Source organism: Cricetulus griseus, chromosome 2 (genome assembly GCF_003668045.3).
Source record: "Cricetulus griseus strain 17A/GY chromosome 2, alternate assembly CriGri-PICRH-1.0, whole genome shotgun sequence".
NCBI lineage: Eukaryota > Metazoa > Chordata > Mammalia > Rodentia > Cricetidae > Cricetulus > Cricetulus griseus.
Genome location: NC_048595.1, coordinates 198,287,801 through 198,304,740, shown reverse-complemented (window position 1 = coordinate 198,304,740; position 16,940 = coordinate 198,287,801). Strand labels below are relative to the sequence as shown.

The window sequence follows — 16,940 nt, the reverse complement described above, 5'->3', positions numbered from 1 at the left end:
CCCTAGTATAATCAAAGTATTATTTTGTCAGGGTAAATCCGGGTGGCGATAAGAAGAACAGGCTGGAGGATGTATAGAGGGGTTGGCACTCCAGAAAACTTAACTTTCACCTACATTTCGAGTGGATTAAAATATAGTTCAGTGACTTCTAAAGGGAGCAGAATGGGTAACTTTGCAAGTGAATTGTCATAAACCTGCTGACAAAAAGTGAATGAACTTCAGCAGTTTTAGCTGTGGAGTAGTAGAGGGGTAGCCTAAGATAGGGGGCAGACCACCCGTGATGTCTGACCATGCATCGCTTCCCCCCAGTGAACTGGAGATGCCGCAGTTTGTGCAGAGGAAGGAATCCTGAGTCTCTTCAGTTTATTGTTTGGGTCATAGGTAAAAACTCCCCCCCCCAAAAAAAGGTGAAGCATCACCACTCTCTTTTAAGAGCATATAGAGCATATAAAAACATTACTGTTTGTTCCCCAGACAGAATGGCATTTTAGTTTTGCAAAGAAGCAGGTGTTTGCAGAATAAATCTGTTTAGCTGTTAACCAGCTACTGCTGAGATCTCTGCCACAGTTAGGCCCTTTCCTACTGATTTCTATTTGATAGTTCTTTCTTTCAAAAATACCTTGTCCATTAAGTCCACATGTGTTTTGGGGCAAGACTCCATTCTTAAAAAGATTGTGAGGGAGGAAATGGGGCTGGGTTAGTTTTGATCCCAGGTGAAAGACACTAAAAAATGCTCCAGCATTGAAGAGAAAGAGCCTCTATGGTTGACTTTATTAAGATCTCAGCTCAGGCGTTGCCCCAAAAGAATCTGCCCTGTCCACAGAATTCATACCACTCCATCTGCCTTCCCGTCCAGCCCATACAACCCTGGTTGTAATTTATTTTCTCATTTCTTAATGCCATGTAAAATGAAGTCTTTTAAATTGTTTACTTGCTTGAACTATGATAGTTCCTAAACTTTTAAAATCACATTAATAATCAAAATATTCTCAGACAAAATATTTGGAGCAAGTAACCCTAATATGCATTTGTTGTTTATATTAACTTATTTATAAAGTTTGTTTCTACCTTAGTCATTTTGTGTACAACACATCAAAAAACACACGATACAAAAATTCTACAAGAATAACTACAAAAAGTGTACAAACTGGTATTTTTTCTTCCTCTATACTACTTTCAAGTACACTATCCTTGAACATGAGTGGCCCGAGGGCGGAGGCATCCCAGGGCATCTTTTCTACTGGGTTCTCGAAGTCTGTCAGTGCTTGCCTCATACAGCCACCTAGGAATGCTGGGTAAATATTACTTGGAAGTAAACATGGCCACTGCACAGCTCACTCTCCAGACTTTGAATGGCCGGGGTTTTGCTGTACCTTCAGGGTATAGGAAGAAAACCCTGGTTTCAGGATCAGAAAGTCTTCCCAATGAAACCATGCTGAGTAAGGGATTTGCTGTGGTACTGCAAACCCTTCATGGAGGAGGGAGTTGAAGCCTCACTGACAGGAGTGCAGCTCAAGCAGGCCTAGCTGCTTTCTCATTTTCCTTATAACAGATGGCTCCAGTGGACCTGCTTCGGAGGTTTTTTGAGGAAATATCCTCAAACATAACCGAAATATATTTTTCATGTCTTCCAACACACATTTCCTAATTAAAACAAGGAGATTGGGGGTGAGAACAAACAGCAGGAAGGTGATGCTGGGAAGAGTGCTGCCTGCTTGCCCAAGCATCTAGTGCCTGGGATCAGGAACACTGAGGGAGATCCTGTGCCTCTGGTCTTCAAACAAAAATGTGAACTAAGACATTTCTAAGAAACTTTCAGAAGAAAATCCTTTAGGCAAAGATTTCTTAGATATGGCAGCAAAAGCACCATTTACAGAAGAAAATCTTAGTGAATTAGAACATCAGAAGTATGGCCTTTCAAAAGAGAAAATTAAAAGACAAGATGCAGGTGGGAAATCATATTTGCAAATATCATCACTGATAAATCATTGTGTTCACAGTCTGTACAGAACTCTTACAGATTCGTCAGGAGACAGTAGGTGGCCAAACAATGCAATATAATTCAGTAATAAAGATGAATTGACTAGCATACATGCTACAGCATGAGCAAAACTCATAAATATGCTATGAAATTAACAGTTCACAAAAAACACACAGATATGTTTGTTTTTGTGAAATGTCCATTCAGGGAAAATCTGTAGAGATGAAATGTTAATCAGGGTTTGCCAATGGCTGGAAATGACAGAAAGGACTTTAAAGGATGAGAAAGTTATGTACACTCTTGGTGCCCTAACACTTGAATCCTGAAAACTGGGAAATTTCAAGGCATCTAAGTCATACAACAAAAGCTCTGTTTTGAGCTCTCCCAGGAGCACTCAATATTCTGTAACTGTTGATAGTTGTTTTTCCATGTATAATGTAGACAAATGATAACAAAATTAAGAGTTTAGAAAAATATGGCTGTGAGTCCTCTGAGTGAATGAGGATATTTTAATACATTAATTTAGTCCTTCAAAATAGTTAAGTAGGTTTTCCAAAAATGTATGTCATATGTGATTGATGGCTAAGAAAGCAGGATGAAATTGAGAGAGCCAAACTAGTTTTACATGGTCCATGGATGAACTTTCTTTTCCTTAAAAATAATGAGATTTTATTATCTAGAAAGGATGAGAGTAGATGTGTATATTTTGTTTCAGAAATCAATTTAAAGAACTTAAAATATTATGTATTTAAAGCATATATGTTACACTAATCAAATCCAAGTCACAGTACTGGGCACACATGTGTGATCTGGGGCAGCCCACACATTATCCAGTTGGAAGAATGAAGTCACTAGTGATTGAAACTGAATACAGAAAAGCCCAGCAATTCATCTAGCATTTCTGTCTCCCCTCTTTCCTACCAGGAAAAAATCTGGGAAGCCCCCTGCTACCATTTCTTGAGCATAGTCATCCTAGGTTGTAAACAAGGGGCTGGCTGCAGAGCCCTTATGACCAACCAGAAAGTTCCCTTTGATCTCGCGTGATTCCCATTCTGGAATGTCTAGCTTCCCTGGCTGCCAGTAGTCTGGCCCTTGGTTTCTGGTAGACCCATATTTCCTTTCCCGAAATGTTTCACTTTAAAGCTATGGAATCTTATTTTAATATAGCTTTTGAATATTGCCAGTTCAAAGAAACTATTAGAGTGCATAAGAAGTTCAAAGAGGATATAATATTGACAGTACAAGATAGAGACAAGACTGGGAGAGAAATATAGTCGTCAAGACTTAAGAGGAGAAAGATGAAACTCCTTGACTCCTTGTGATATCAGAGAAGCTTTGGGAAGGAGGTGGCATTTGAAACATGCTTTGAATAACTGCATAGGCAATGACTAGCACAAGGGCAGGAACATTAGAGGCAGAAACATCAGTACCAGCAGGAACAAGGAGCTGAGATCTTAATGTATGCCCAAGGCACATGTCAGTTCCAGCTGATGTGACAGCTGGGATGGCAATCTGAGGTTCCTGGGCCAGATCCAGACAGGGCTACAGTTTCTGCCTGTTTGCTTTCTTTGTGGCTTGTGAGATTATTAAAAAATCAGTTGGTGAACAATTAACATTTTTAATGATTATACAGGGTGTTTATATATTATTCTCAAATTTGTTATTAGTCTACCATCTAAACTATTTACTTCCTGATCATTCGATGAAAGATTTGGGGAAGGCTTGCATGATGGCACATGCCTGGTAGTTTCTGTGCTTGTGAGGTGCAGTGAAGAGAATCAAGAATTCATGCACATTCTCAGTTACATAGCAAGCTCCAGGACAACCCAGGCTGCATGAGGCAAGTTTCAAAAGAAGGGAGAGAAAGAAGGTAAGAAGATATAGAGGTAGAATGGGGGTGGCTCTAATCCTAGTATGTAGAAGGGCAAGAGGATCTCAAGTCCAAAGCCACAAGGCCAGTATACGGCAGACATACATACCTACCCAGAAAAAAAGGGGTTGGGGCTGTAGCTCAGGGTAAACGTGCTTACCCTGCATGCACGAGGCCCTTACTTCAGTTCCCAGTAGCAAGGAAGTAGAGTGAAAGCACAGAAGAGAGAGATAAGTAGTGAGAGCGATTGGGGGGTCCTTACTATGACAGACCTTCAAATGAGGGAAGTATAAGTAGATTGGAGGGTTGGGATAAGAATTGTAAGTGTGCATTCTAAGAAGTCTCAGGACATATCTAACCTTAAGTACAGTTGGATCCAGTAGCCCAAGTTACTTTATTATACTTGCTCTCCTTTGAAAACTTCATTTGCTAGTAAATATTTGCCATGTGATTATGGAAAAAAAAAAAAGAGGAGATCTCTGTTTACCCTATCCCATTGATTTTGAGGTGTCAGATTCAGCAAGAGGAGTGTCTAGACTTTCCCCTGTATGTAGATAATGATCGGGTATGGCTCATCTGTGGACCAGTCGCTATGCTGCTAGGGAGGATTGCTACCTTAGGTTCCATGCCTGCCTGCAGTGATATGAGTAAGAAACTTGAAGTAAAGAGCTGTTGCAGGTGAACCGAGGGAATAGAGCTGGGAAGCTGCTATGCAGTAATAAACTGAAGTTCCACATGCCACTCTCCCAGGGGGAGGGATTTATGCTACACTTATTAAACAGTAGGAAGTTTCAGCACTTGTTACCCAATGTGTTTAAGAGATCTGTGTACCTATTATATGCTGTCAGACAAGTCAGAAACAAGCCTGGCTTTTCCTCTGAGAATGCCTTGGTTTTATACTGTCAGTGAGCAATGAGGAAGCATTGGAATGCTTCAAGCAGAGGAATTTCATGGTAAGATTGATACTTTGAAATTATCACTAACATTGTTCTTCTAAGTCAAGCATTTGCACTTCATTGCAAGAGGCACAAAGTTGGGGGGGAGTGGGTCTGGAGACAGTGGTGAATATTATCAAAAAACACTGCACAAAATTCTTAAAGAATCAGCAAAAAATAAATACAGTTTTTGTTTTGTTTTCTGTGTTAATTTTTGCTTGGTAATACACATAGGTGTTCCAGAGTCGATTTGAATCTACCTCAAATTTAGCAGAAACATAAAAGATAAGTTTGTGAGACAATAATTAATGCTGGCTTGTTGTATTTACTTCTGTTGACTTCTACATGTTTGAAGTATAAGAACTAGAAGTGAGTATAAAAATCATATCCCTTCCATTTGTTTGTATTCACAGATGTTGAAATTATCTTTTTCCCATTATTGGAAAGGTGCCTTTGCTGGAAAATCATTCAAAAGTTTTTACAGTCAAGTCATTAAGTTCCTGAGAATTAAAGGAACTAGGGCAGAGATATGACAGTAAGGTCCAGTGTCATTGCACCCCACATGTCAGCATCTGCTAGTGCATCAGCACCCATGGAAAGTGAGGAGACAAGGGACTGTGCTGCTATGGTTGCACTGGAGGAGCAGGGCCAGGCACTGAAGGCAAAAACAGAGTAGAGAAAAAGTTCAAGTTCCTTGAAATCAACAAAATAATTTCCCACGTTTACACTACTGAATAAGCAGAGGAATTCAAGGGAGTCAGCTATTCACTTGGAAGGAAGGAAAGAGAGTTGGGGAATGTTGGCCTTTTCCTCAGAGTTGTTCTCTCCTTATCTCTCTGCCTCATAAGCCTTTTGTGGTATCCGGACCATAGTACAGTTGTATTTAACTATCCTAGACGTTGTCATTAGCAGAAACCCTTTTTCCATTGCTGGAAGCTCTGAACACACTGAATTATTTAAGCTCCTTATTTTATCTTTATAGGATTACTGTAAAGCTGGAAAAATCTAGGAGTACCACTGCTAATTTTAGATATTCTTATGTTTTTGCTAGATGACATTTGGACTCTTATTAAATATGTCCCCTCTTCACTTCTGAGTAGTCTAAACAGGAAGACTTCCCTGAGAGTAGACTGTATGGAAAAGTGTACCAGATGGTCCGGCCTCTCTCTGTGTCCTTAACATATTGTCCAGCCTACTCAGAATGTGACATCAGAGGCATCCTCCCTGACTTCCCCATGCTCCAGTAAAGAAAGGAAGCTGTGGATTTGTTGTAATAACTTTGCTAGACTAGACTAGTCAGCATATGCTCTCATGGGTATGTGGAATAGGAAGGATAGGAAGGTTAGTTCATGTCCTGCATGGGAACATCTCTTGATTTCACTTCACTGAAAAGGTATAGAACAGCGTCCAATGGAAGCTGCCAGCTGGAAATGCAATCTGCACCACAGATTAGTGCCACAAAGTCTAAAATATGTTTCTGCCCTCCTGAACATCCTGAAGAGTACAGTGAGCACTTTAGATGGAAAACAATATAGAAAACTATTTAAAAGTTCAACAACTGTGCTTGTCTGTGGACAAGGGAACTTTGAAATTTCTGCTCAATTTTACTACAGACCTAAAACGTAGAGCTTATGTTAACACACACACACACACACACACACACACACACACACACACACACACACACACACACACACACACTACAAATTCCCTTTAATTTCAGTACCTATAGAGAATAATTGTGACTGCATGTCACACCGTCTGTGCTTTAAACTAGTTTTAAAACATTTTATAGTGAAGAAGAGGCATAAGATACAGGAATATGACTTACTAATTACCATTCAGCATGTACCCACTTAATCACCATCCAGGCTAGAAGTCCAGCACTGCCATTATCTATGCCTCTGGCCTTCTCTCTATCACTGACCTCTCTGTCCACAATGGTGAGCACAGACCTGATGTGTGCAGTAATCAATACCTTACTTTGACTGATTTTTTACTTCCTAAATGCAGTAGTCACACTCTGTAAAGTCACCGAACTGCTCAGTGCCCCAGTCTTTGATCCTCAGGAAAATATATGTTAAGGTTCCCATGAGAATTTCTTGTCACTATATTGTCATCAGTTCATTGATACAAACCATGGTCTACATGTATTTCTGTGTAAGACCCCTCCTTTAACATATTGTTGGTTAACATCCTCAGTGACCCACAGCTTTGGATCTCTGCCTGAATGAAGCTACCCTGAACACGTGTTCTCTTTTGAGGCCCATCAAGGCTGTCTGTGCTTAGGGACACCAGAAAACCCTGGGATGCTGCAAGGTGGGGACGTTTTAAAAGGTGACATTTTCAATAAGGAGAATGTGTGTGTGCACGCATGCATGCACACATACAGAGAGAGAGAGACAGAAAGAGAGGGAGGGAGGGAAGGAGGGAGGGCGGGCTGGAGAGGTGGCTCTGTGGTTAGGAGCCCTTGTTTCTCTTGCAGAAGATCCATGTTCAGTTTCCAGCACCAACATGGTACCTCACAACCATCTATAATTCCATTTCCAGGGGATCCAACCCCTCTTCCAGCCTCCCCAGACACTAGGCACATATGTGGTGCACATACATACACGCAGGCAGAATATTCATGTAATTAAAATGAAAAACTTTAAGAGCTACAGACAGATCTTGAAGGAACCCTTGCAGTGCTGCCACAAGGAGGCTGAGCCTTGCCTTGTCTGAGTGTAGTTGCAAGTTGTGACTTCAGGTTTTCACTTCTCCTAGGCACATACTTCACTGCCCCAAAAAGTACCCCAATTGTTTTTTTTTTTTTCAGTGTTATAAGTAAACTGTGGAGAGTAGGTAATTTTGGTAATGAGGAATCTGGGAATAATGAAGATAGCATGTTTCCATAAAAGCAGTATTTTATTAAAATGTTTTGTGGTTGGCTCCCTTTTGCTCTACAGTTTTAAGGGCTATTCATGTACACATGACTCATTCATCTTTGTTGTAGTAAAATGAGCCTTTGTTTCAAGACACCAGAAGTATTTTCTATTCTTCTTTATCTGAAATTTGAGGGTCCCACTTTTTACTCCTCCAAATTAATTGTGCTGCACATTTGGGGCAGGTGATGCAGAGGAATGCTTCAGATGTGGCTCCTCAGGACCTGACTTGGTCCTCATTGTCCCAGAGCTTTCCAGATAGGTTAGGGTAGCTGGCCATTGAGTGCCAGGGGTCTCCCTGTCTCTGCTGCACCAGCACTGCTACCTCAAGTGAAGGCCCCATGCCCAGCATTGTTTAGCATGAGTTCTAGGATTGGAACTCAGGTCCTCATGTTTACAGGGCAAGTACTTTACACCTGAGCCACTGCTTGGCATCTTCTTCTTGTATTAATTAACATTAATTAATTAATGTGTGCCTTGGGATACACCTACATAGTCTTCCAGGGTGCACCCTGGAAAGGTAGCTGCTAGACCATAGTTGGCATCTTCACCTTGATCAGAATGGCTGGAACCATTTGTTTCTATCCCTCCTTCAATAGAGCACAATGGTTTTCGGTGTTCTTCATCACAAACACAGCATTCACAGGATTTGATATCCACCTTCTAGCCATTGTATGGGTGTATAGTATTACCTAGCTGTGGTTATCATGTACTCTTCTGGCTTTCAGAAAAGCACAACACTTTTTCTCTCTTTTTCCCTCTTAAAGTCTCAGGTTGCTTGCCCATTTTCTTCTTGCCTTTTTTATATTAATATTAGTTCTTCATGTAGCCTAGCTATGAGTTCCACATTTATTTATATGTCATAGATCCTTTTCCCCTCTTTTAATGAAGATAATACTTTTTAATATAGTCAAATACACCTGTATATTCTCTTACAGTATGCCACTGGATAAATCCAACTCTGAATTTATCTTCTATAGCCTGTATTGTTTGCCTTTGTTATTAAGAGCTCTAATCTACCTGGAAATCATTTGATTTATATAGTGTGAGATAGGAGATCCAATGTCATTTAGGTATCCAGTTATTTTAGTGCTATTTATAGAAGGACACTTTACATTATTTTATTTTAGAGAATGTAGTATATGAGTCCTGCATTTGCATCATTCTTTTTTTTCATTTTTTTATTCATTTATTTAGCTCATAAATAAAGTCATGCACAATTATGATACACAATACAGTATGTTCACAATGGCATGGCTAAATTAAACCAATTAACATGTTATATCTCACATATTCATCATTTTTGTTTTGAGAACACTTAAAGTATACTATCTCACAACTTTTAAAATATAGCATATTGTTATCAACCATATTTATCATGCTCTCAGTAGACCTCAAGACTTCACAGAGTCCATGCCTCTTGTCCAACTGCAGTTTTATATCCTTAAACCAATCATTTCCCCATTGTTAAAAGACCCACATTGAAGCCTAATAGCCACAATTCTGCTCTCTGTTCCCATAAGTTCATCATTTCTAGGTTACACATAAAATTGAAATTGTGTGACATTTGTCTTCCAGTGTGTCACTTATTTTTTTTTTTGGCAAGCATATAACTTTACTACTTACTAAAGATGAAATCAAATTTGCATGCACAGGTGAGCACTCTCTGAAACACCTTGGATTCATCACATATTTGAGTTTCAATTAATATATATATATATATATATATATATATATATATAGAGAGAGAGAGAGAGAGAGAGAGAGCGCAATAATGGCAATATGTTATGCATCAATAGCAGCAACAGCTTTTCCAGGTTCTGCAGTCATTTGAACAAAATTGTAGAGACATCCATCACACTCCATTTAAAAAACAAACAAAAAAAACAAATAAAAAACAACAACAAAAAAGTAAAACACAAAATCCCAGAAAACAGTGCAGTTCTGTTACTCTTGTGGTACTTGACACCATTTTTTTTTTTTTTAATTAGCTTCTCAGTCATCATCTGGGAGGAAACCATTCTGAGCAACATCATTAAAAACAGCTCTGATAAAGCATGGTCACTACTATGTATCATAAAGCAGGTCCATATATGAGTGAGTATGTATCATGTTTGTCTTTTTGCATTGGGTTACCTCGCTCAGAATGGTTTCTTCTAGATCCATCCATTTTCCTGCCAATTTCAAGATTCCATTGTTTTTTTCCACTGAGTAGTACTCCATTGTGTAAATGTACCACATTTTCTCTATCCATTCTTCGGTTGAGGGGATGTTTCTTGACACAGCCCCACATTCAGACTAGGAATTCAATGTCCCTAGGTGTGGTTGTCCATCTGTCTATGTGCTGGTGTCCTTTCCTCACATCTTAGCATAATGCCCTTTGGAAAATTCAACATTGCTTCCATGTAGAAACTGAACACTGGGAGGAAATCCCCCTTGTTTGTACATTATTGGAAATGTTGGAAAAGTGGGGGACTTCTAAGCTAATCTTAAACCAGAGTGACATGTCAGGTCTTTAGGCATAATGCTTAGTGTTGGCTAAGTGCATTTGCTAGAGCTCTTTGAAAAAAAAAGAAAAAGAAAAAAAGCTACTTGGCAGGATGTATCATGACCCATAAAAGAAGATTCTAACCTTTTACCCACTAACTTTACTTCCAGGAATTTATGCTAAGGAAATAATTGGTGACACAGGCAGTGATCCTCTACAAGGATATGATAGCAGCACTATTTATGCTAGCTAAAAGGGGATCGTGATCTGGATGTATACACAGTGAGAATGGCTACATAAATCAGGTATACTGTGCAACAGAATGCCCTGTAGCCACTGAAAAATGTGCCAAAGCCTACTAAATGATGTTGGAAATCCTTATATTGGGGAACCTAAAAAATAGCCTGTTAGCCATGTATATAATATTATGCTAAGATTTTTCTCATCAAAACAATGTTTTTATTTTATATACCTATCCCAGTTCTCCCTCCCTCCTCTCCTCCTTCCCCCACCCACCCCCATCAACTCCTCAGAGAGGATGAGGCCTCCTATGGGGAGTAAACAATGTCTGTCACATCACATTGAGGGAGGACCAAGGCTCTCCTCCCCTCCCCTTTATCTAGGCTGAGCAAGGTATCCCTCCATAGGGAATACACTCCAAAACGCCAGTTCATGCACTAGAGATAAATCCTGGTCCCACTGCCAATGGCTCCTTAAACAGTCACCCACATTCAGAGTGCCTAGTTCAGTTCTATGCAGGTTCTCCAACTGTCAGTCCAGAGTCAGTGAGCTCCCACTAGCTCATGTCAGCTGTTTCTGTGGGTTTCTGTGTTATCACTCCTCCCTCTTTTCAACTGGACTATGGGAGATCAGCCCAGTTTTGCTAAGATGGTAACAGTGATTATCAGTTGTGCAAATTATATAAGACTTCATTGCTTTTTTTTTTGTTTTAAGTATTTTTCTGTTTTTCTGCAAAGCCATAATTTGGCTATAAGAATTTAGAAACATTAACTTTCTTCCATCCCTAGCTCTTGTGATGTGGATTGAACCCAAGGCCTTGTACATCCTAGATAAACATACTACAGTGTACATCCCTAGCCCAAGATAAACTTTCCTTTTATTGGTGACCTTATGTCTCCAGTAAGTGCATCCTTTATCTTATACAAGCTGTATAAACTGGTGTGAAGACCTGAAAGGGTCTGCTGCATCTCTATTGGGATTGGGAGTCTGCCTGGATAGCACTGTACACAACACACAAGGCCAGCGTGCCCTAGCTGGTACATCACACGTTCCATCATTCAAGTGAGTCACCACAGAAGGGTGTTGAGCTGATGACATTACTACACACTGTACTTGAACTATCAGCCACAACCTCACACGCTGCCAGGCCTTTGGCTTATCTTCCTAAACTGTTATTCTCTACTGTGCAGAATGTCAAAGGAACTGCCTAGGCTGACAAGCCCTTTTGAGGACACCATGGGCTGGCACACTACAGCTGATGTGCGCCTTCCAGTTGCAGACAACTCAGGCCAGCAAGTGTTCCTTCCATTCTAAAGTTGAAGCTGTTTTGCTGTAGTTGGGCCTTGATGAAGGCTTTGGCAGGACTCCAAGAATATTTAGGGTGAAAAATATGCTGGGTGTTCAGCTGGGAAATACCCAGCTGGGCTGAGGGTTGTAAGAAATCTTTAAGGGTCATCTGCTAAAACTGGAGTTAGAAAGTTATTTCCTCCTGTTTTTAACCTTGATTGTTTGTTTTGTTTGGCGTTGGCAATGGGAAAAGAATCGAGAATTTCTTATTGGAGGTTTTAGGGGCCGAAGTGAAACTGACCCATGTTTGTTGGCCTGATTTGTTTGGGATTGTTATGGTGTGAGAGTTTTTGTTTGTTTGTTGTTATCTCTTGTCATTTTAAGCAGTAACTGGTAACCAGTCAGTGCTGTAATGAAAAGGAAATTGATGGTTTTGCACACATTGGCTATCACCATCATCCCTGCATATCTTAAGTCCCTCTTGTCTGTTGTATGAGTGCCATCAAAGCTAAAAGAGAGTTTCTCAGTGTCTCTTAGATGGTCACTTCTGTGTATACACCCTTCTGTTATAAAGCATTCTTCAGTATATAAAACAATGTGGACTGGAGTTGTTGATAGGGACATTTATGATGTGTCTTTGAAGTACAAATGAAAAGCATAATAGCTTCAGTAGTTAAAAACATCATAAAAAGTACTGCGGAGTATGTAATTTATTATTTCATGAATGCCAGCACAGTGGTAATGGATTTTAAACTGTGGTCATTTCATAGCAAATAAATGTTATTGCTATGACTAAAACAAACAAATAAAATACCATTTAGACATTAAAAAGTGCAGTTAATATTTATGGCAGTTGACATTCGACATGAAAGAGTCAATTCTTACAACAGTTATGAATGCCCTGCATTCCAACCTCACACACAGATAATTTCAGACATCTTTTCCTGATCAGGAACTGCTGAGGTGTCTTAGGATGTACAACAACATTCAGAACCCCATATTGTATTCCCAGAGTATGCCTCCTATGCAGATGAGATAGGGAGGTGGAGGTGTTTTCGCAATGTGGAAGTGATAGTAAACTATTTTGTAGATCCTTTTGAATTGTCTTGTGGTATTGCCACACAAACAGACTAGCCCAGGCCTCTGAGCCCAAGTTGTTCTCTTGACCCTCCCCTTGTCTCACTTAGTTTTCTGGTTTGGGCCATGATTCAGGAGACCTTTCCAGGCCTTCCTGACAGCCACATTGGTAGTAGAACAGAGAGAGGACTGAGAAAATGTGACCTCAGTTGACAGCACAAGTACTAAGGAAGCATAGGTGATATACAGATGTTCCTGGAACCAAAGTGAGAGTCCCCAGGAGTCGATGCTAAACTCATCGTATAGTAACTGGTTTCCCACCAATGGTTCTTACTGTCTCCGTTGCTGATTTTCTTTTTAACCCATTACATATTGTCAAATATATTTTAAGCTCTTGAAAGCCAGAAACTTTGGCAAGTTGTTCTTACTGTCTTGCTCATTCTGGGTGCTCCCCAATGGGTCTTTGGTGGATTGAAATCTACTCTTTGAATTTCATTTCTTCCCTTGTATGAATCGAATCTGCTCCAGGAGTCTACCAGACAGGACAATGGAGGCAGGACTGTGGAATCTATTGGAATTCACTCTGGGTTGAGTCTTCCTGAGTCTGCTGCTGTAATTCCATTCTCCCTTGCAAATGTAGGCATCTGAGGGAAACTCATAAATCACTGACTAAGAGAATCATTAATGCTGTGCCTATGTCTGTTAAGCTTTTCAGGGCCTAGAGGAGCAGAGTAAGGCTTACTTTCCCAGAGACAGAACACTGGCAATGAGAGCCCAGGCTTTGGATAGGGGCATTGAATGAATCTTGGCTCTGGCACTTAAAAGGCTGGCAAGCCTTACCGTAGACCAGGGTTTCACATCTGTGAAATGGAAATCCAAGCAGTGCCTGTCTGTGGGCTTGTTAGGCAGCTTAACGAGAGCCACTAGTTTACTCACTAGTTATCGCTTTGATACCTACAGGAATTACAGAGACAGTCCAATTACAGCAAATGGAACAAAACGCCCTCCCTTATAGGATACATATGCTAGAAATACAATGCTCATGGTATTTAATAAATGTTTAATCAGATTCATTGGAGGATATGAACTTCATGGAGTTTTCTTTGAATGCTTCCACAGGTCTTCATGTTACAGCATTTTGTAAACATTTATGTTTGTACAAACACACACACACACACACACACACACACACACACACACACACCACATTCAATACCAGTATCAGGTCTGAACTGGTGTAACCCTAGTTCAGTCCCTTATATAGGACATGGATGTATTCTTGCTCAATCCCTACCTGCAGCTGTTGTCTTGTATATTTCACCCCTATAAAGAGCTTTGTTTGAACAGTCCAGCAGCCTACTAAGATTCAGGGACTGAAGGTAGGTATGGCTAACTAGTCTCCACATCTTCTCAGCCATCTGTTTCTGTGACATGATGTGATTTTACCTAGGTTCTAAGGTGTTTGCATAATCTGCGGAAATAAGTCAGATGGCCAATATGGCCAATTAAAATCTACCAACCAGACTGTGGTAATTTCAACCTTCTCTCTTCAAATCTCTGGTCAGCTTCCTGTCAAGCAATAAAATGGACAAATTTGAGGTTTTGGATCCTTTGGAAAAAGTGTGTTTTCACTGAGGCTGTTCTTTGAGAATTCAAATCCACAAAAGAAAAAAACAGGCCTGACAGCATGCCCCCAGGGAACTGCACACAGCCATCTCTGAAAGGTGTATGTCCATCCAGCCTCTGTCCCCTAGTGTGTTCCTAATGCACACTCGGCTCTCCAATGGCACATAGCTGGTGTAGTTTAAAATGTAAACAGGAAATTGTTTTCTGGCTGAATGGCCTTTGTGGCCCAGGAAAATACTCATTTCTGCTGAGACGTAACTTTGAAAGCACGCAACAGTGAAGGCTAAAGACTGGCTGAGAGTGAGGTCAGTGTGCAACACAGAAAGCAACAAAACACAGAGATATGTGGGTCCAGCTCATGTTCACCAGTGACTAGTGGTACAGTAGATAATGGAAAAGCTTGGGTCACCTAGAAAGCAGTCGTGAGTTGGGGCAAAGGGGCATGTTTGTACATCAAGACATCAGGGCAAATGCATTCCTTGGAAGATACAAAGGACTGACCTGGAGCACGGAGATTTGGCAGCATGCCTCTGGACTCTGGTCCTCCTGTGTTCTGCTGCAGCACCCTGTCATTTGGCCTCCCATGAACCTCCTGTGCTCCCATTGTGGTTTCCCTATGTGCTGATGAGTTTTTTGGTTGTTATGTCTTGCAGCCCCCCGAATCCAAGCCCAACTTCACCCCTCTCGCCATCATGGCCCATGTTCTCGGCGCCATCCAGCCCTATGCCCACCTCATCCACGTCCAGCGACTCATCCCCCGTCAGGTCTGTTGCAGGGTTGGTTTGATTTTCTGTTGCTGTTGTTCTCTCATTGGCTTGGTCCTCTCTTCATGCAGTGTTCAGCCTCCTCGTCAACTTTGTTCCCTGCCATCCAAACCTGCACTTGCTTTTTGACAGGCCAGAAGAAGCGGTCCATGAAGACTCCAGGTAAAACCACGGATGGTGACTGACCTGTTCCCGTTCATGCAGAGCTGGTCAGGGACATTGGGGGCCTCCTCTGCTCTCATGTGATTCCATGCTAAGAAACGAAGCCAAGAGGCACAATCTGCATGGCCTTGCATGGCGTTTTTAATATGCTTTCTAACCCTTACACACATTTCTGAATTAATCTCTGGTGCTTGGATTTGGGGAATGGGGATCTCCAAACACAGCACTCCTATGTTGAATTGTTTTCTGAACCATTTGAGCTCTCCATGTTTTGTTTGAAAATAACATCCTAGGGAGCAGTGTTGAGACACATTCTGGTCTTCCCTTGTCACATGTTTGTCAGGTAACTAACATCTGGTAACGCTTGCTTGTGGGTTGGACCAGTAGCCCTGAGCACTGACACCGAGTCACAGACCAAATCCACTGAGTGAGAGCAGAATACAACACCGAGCAAAAGACTGAGACTCGAAGCACTTGCTCTTTCAATTGCTTAGGGCTTCTGCCTCCCTATCCTCCACTCCATGTACTCCAGGAATCCTCTGGCCTCCCAGACCACTTCTGTCTCTGTAGGTCAAGAACCCTGAGTGCTCCTGGAAACAGGCACCACCTTTTTTTTTTTTTTTTTTTCTTTTCTGAGAGTGAGTGGCTTGACTTAGTTTTTCTCCCAGAGGGCCATGCTTCAGTCCTGTCTGGGAGAGCTCCACAGCTAAGTGCCATGGGTTTGCTCTTGAGCTCTTTCTAGAAAAGAAGCTCTTCAAATCCAGGGAAAGGTGGAGTAAAGATCCTACAGGCATCTTTTGCTGTATGGGCCCTTGCTGGGCAGCTCTCCTGCCTTCAACAAGCCAGAGCTCAGGGGCCAGGTAGAAGCATCACAAGCATTCTTGATTTGGATATGAATTTGCATACTGCCTTTTCTCCTTAGGAGTGGGTCCATCAGAGAGGGTTACCTCATTTATAAAACTGACTCTCACCGTTTAGCGAAGCCATGCTATCTGCATATATGGGCACATGACTTTATTCTCTTTGGGCATTTTCACATCCATTGTGTCATTCTATATTCATATAAGAACAAGAAGAGAAATGGCATGAACCAATTTGTGGAAAAGAAAATGCTAACTTCATTAAATGAGAGTCAGGGCAGAGTTAGGAGTTCTTGCCATCTGCCCAGTATTTTTATTCTAAAGACCTGGCCAGCCCAGTTGAGATTCTGTGCCATTTCAGCCCTTGGCTCTGCTGGATGAGACATGGCTTTCTACCTAGCTTGGTTCTGGATGATGGGAAAGATGGTTGTGCAGTATATTTATTTTTGTCCTTACCCCGTAAATAAAATAAAAGTTAGATCCTGTTTTCCTAACACTTTAAACTATTCATGAATTATTTCTTAGGCAACTGCTAGGCACTTTAGGAGATATTTACTTTCTAACACACCACAAACCATCTGGATTATTCCAGGTAGGTCCCTCATTGACCCATGAGGACCTGGAGTGGAACAATTACAATGGCTCATTTACTTACTAAATAGTATTGGGCATTAGGGGAATGGGGCTGACCTACAAGCATGTAACTAGTTACTCAGTACTGCCCCC

General features: G+C 41.1%; 1 protein-coding gene across 1 annotated transcript in view; it reads left to right on the top strand.

Moving 5' to 3' along the window:
• Arhgap26 (Rho GTPase activating protein 26) overlaps nt 1–16,940 on the top strand; it is a 271,702-nt gene that overhangs the window by 237,330 nt on the left and 17,432 nt on the right. Inside the window, exon 21 of the mRNA XM_035438736.1 lies at nt 15,082–15,192. Coding sequence (XP_035294627.1) covers nt 15,082–15,192 — 111 coding nt within the window. The remainder of the gene's footprint in view (nt 1–15,081; nt 15,193–16,940) is intronic.